The 2,927-nt window shown below is 48.1% G+C and overlaps 1 protein-coding gene across 1 annotated transcript; it reads right to left on the reverse strand.

The window, feature by feature from the left end:
- Positions 1 to 493: 493 nt before the first annotated feature.
- Positions 494 to 1,669, reverse strand: LOC114174396. The gene is made up of 3 exons (XM_028059236.1): positions 1,526 to 1,669; positions 1,094 to 1,393; positions 494 to 1,009 (listed from the first exon to the last, which is right to left on the reverse strand). The coding sequence occupies exons 1-3, from the start codon at positions 1,667 to 1,669 to the stop codon at positions 494 to 496; spliced, it is 960 nt and encodes a 319-aa protein (XP_027915037.1).
- Between the last annotated feature and the right edge of the window lie 1,258 nt (positions 1,670 to 2,927).

Below are 2,927 nucleotides of genomic sequence, written 5' to 3' on the forward strand. Positions count from 1 at the left end.
AAAATTCACACTTGGACAGTTTAACATATAGTTGCTTCTCCCTCAGAATACCTAGCACTAGCCTCAGGTGCTCGACATGCTCTTCCTGAGTCCTGGAATAGATAAGGATGTCGTCTATGAAGACTACGACAAACTTATCTAGGAACGGTCTGAATATCCGGTTCATGTAGTCCATGAACACCGCTGGAGCATTGGTCACACCAAAAGGCATGACCACATACTCATAGTGTCCATACCGGGACCTGAAGGTCGTCTTCTGCACATCATCCGCCTTCACCAATATTTGATGATAACCCGACCGCAAGTCAATCTTCGAGAATACCGCTGACCCATGCAGCTGATCCATCAAGTAATCTATTCTCGGGAGGGGGTACTTGTTCTTGATGGTCATCTTGTTTAGTTGTCTGTAGTCTGCACACACTCGTGAACCCTCATCCTTCTTCTTCACTAACAGTACCGGTGCTCCCCAAGGCGAGTTACTAGGTCAGATGGACTACTTCCCCAGTAAATCCTCTATCTGCTTCTTGAGTTCCACCAACTCTGCCGGAGCCATACGGTATGGAGCCATCGACACTGGCCCGGTTCCTGGTACTAGGTCTATAGAGAACTCCACCTCTCTATTAGGAGGCAACCCTGGTACCTCCTCTGGGAATACATCCTTAAACTCGTGTACTACTGGTATGATTGATGCCTCTTCCTCCTTCTCCACTTCCAGACGAGTGAAAATTATGAAGGACTGCGCGCCCCTCTGAATCTCCTTCACGACTCCCTGGGATGATATCAACTCAGGCTCCTCTGAGTTGGGAAACAACAACCTCTTCTCTTGGCAGTCTATAACGATGCGATTGGCAAAGAACCAATCCATCCCTAAGATCACTTCCAACTCTTGTAGAGGTAGGTAAATCAGATTCACTTTGTACATCAGTCCTTCTTCCTCCACCGGACACCTAGCGCACAAGGACGACGTCCTGACCAAACCCGATGCTGGAGTAGACACCACAAGTTCACACTGCAGCTCACACACCGGTTAACTCAACTTTTTCACACATGCATCTGACACAAATGAGTGTGTCGCTCCAGAGTCATATAGCACACAACAAGCTTTCCCAGCTATCAAACAATGGCCTATAACAAGGTTACCTGAACCCGTTGCTTCCGCTCCTGACATGGCATAAACTTTGCCCGACGCCTGAGGCCTGGTGCCTCCCCTCCTCTGTTGGTTCTGCGTAGGAGTCTGTACTGGAGGTCGCGTCACTGCCCTAGCAAGGGTGGGACAATCCCTCCCAAAGTGGTCCTCCTTGCCACAGTTGTTGCACCTCTTGAAGCCTGCAAGCTGTTGGCAAACATTCCTCTTTTGTGGTCCCTCACACTGGTAGCACTGAATCCTGCTCTGCTGCAGAGAAGACTCCTTAGACCCCTAAGGCTGGAAATGGGGCCTAGTGTAGGGTTTCCTCCTCTCTTCGTGCCTATGCCTGGATCCTGATGGTCCTCCCACTCTCTACTGGTGTAGATGCTGAGTCTCCACCTCCACCTTCATCTTCTCCATGACCCTAGCCTTCTCCACCAAGGCTGCAAAGTCCTTGATGGAAAGCAGGGCCACCATCAGACGAAGATCTCCGCGGAGGCCATTCTTAAATTTCCTGCATCGCCACTCCTCATCCAGTGGCATGGTGTAGAAACGACTAAGGTGCTTAAACTTTTCTGCATACTCAGCCACAGACTTGCTTCCTTGGGTCAACTACAAGAACTCTACCTCTTTAGCATATTTGACGTTGTCGGGGAAGTACTCGGAAAGGAATTTTCTTCTGAAGACGTCCCAAGTGATTTGTTCTTGTCTCTCCTCCATGATGTATTTTGTGCTGATCCACCGGTGCTTAGCCTCACCCGTGAGCATATACACTGCGAAAGCCAGCCTACTCTCCTCGAGGCACATCTTAGCATCAAATATTATCTCTAGATCTTTCAGCCACTAGTCTGTTGCGTCCGGACTAGTCTTGCCCCTAAACTTCACTGGCGGTGTTTGAGAATATCCTCCAGGCTCCACTCCCTGGCAGTAGGTCGTGGCTCAAGACCAAATGCAGGGGCGGCTACCCTGTTCTCCTCCAGCTGGCGGAGGGCTTCCATGTGTTGTCTGTGAGCGTCCTCAGCAGCCACTCTAGCAGCCTCCATCTGAGAAGACTGAGAGTTCCTACGCTGAGGTGCCATGTCACTGGCACACAGGAAAAGCAAGAGTTAGGTTAGATGAGAGCTTAGCTAGTAACACATAAGCCACAACGGTAACTAAGCAGGCACACTAGACCATAGATCCTAAGGAACGACCGCTCTGATACCATAAATGTAACGTCCCAATTAAATAGATAAAATTAATTTAATAAATGCCACATATATTAAATATTCAGAGAGTGCGAAAAAACGGAATATGACGTACACAATACCCCAACATGTCTATAACAAAAGGAAAAGGCTCCACAGGCCTAAACGAGGTACAAAAACTCGCCAAGAGCGAGAGAAACTACTACTACTAAACTCCAAAAGTTGAGGCCCCCATAGTGAGCCTGATAGTCGTCCAAGATATCATCAAACCGCAGCATCTCTATTATTATTACCACTGCCAGAGGTTCTCACATCTGCTCACATCAACAAGGTTGATGATCATCACAAAGGAAGAAACCACACAATCATACAAACAAGCAAAGGGTAAGCTAGTGCAAAAGTTCTCATATCATACACTCAACATACAGTTTCATATTCAAGTATAAATGGCATACATCCACATATGAGGCACCAAACCATATAAGACACCAAGACTTGACTATCCGGATACGTTTAATGAGGCACCACCACGAGACGATGGAATTACGTCCTAGCAGTGAGGCGTCACCACGAGGCCTTCGCGGAATTACACCCTTACAAGAGGCACCACCACG

This window comes from Vigna unguiculata, chromosome 2 (assembly GCF_004118075.2).
Source record: "Vigna unguiculata cultivar IT97K-499-35 chromosome 2, ASM411807v1, whole genome shotgun sequence".
Taxonomy (NCBI): Eukaryota; Viridiplantae; Streptophyta; class Magnoliopsida; order Fabales; family Fabaceae; genus Vigna; species Vigna unguiculata.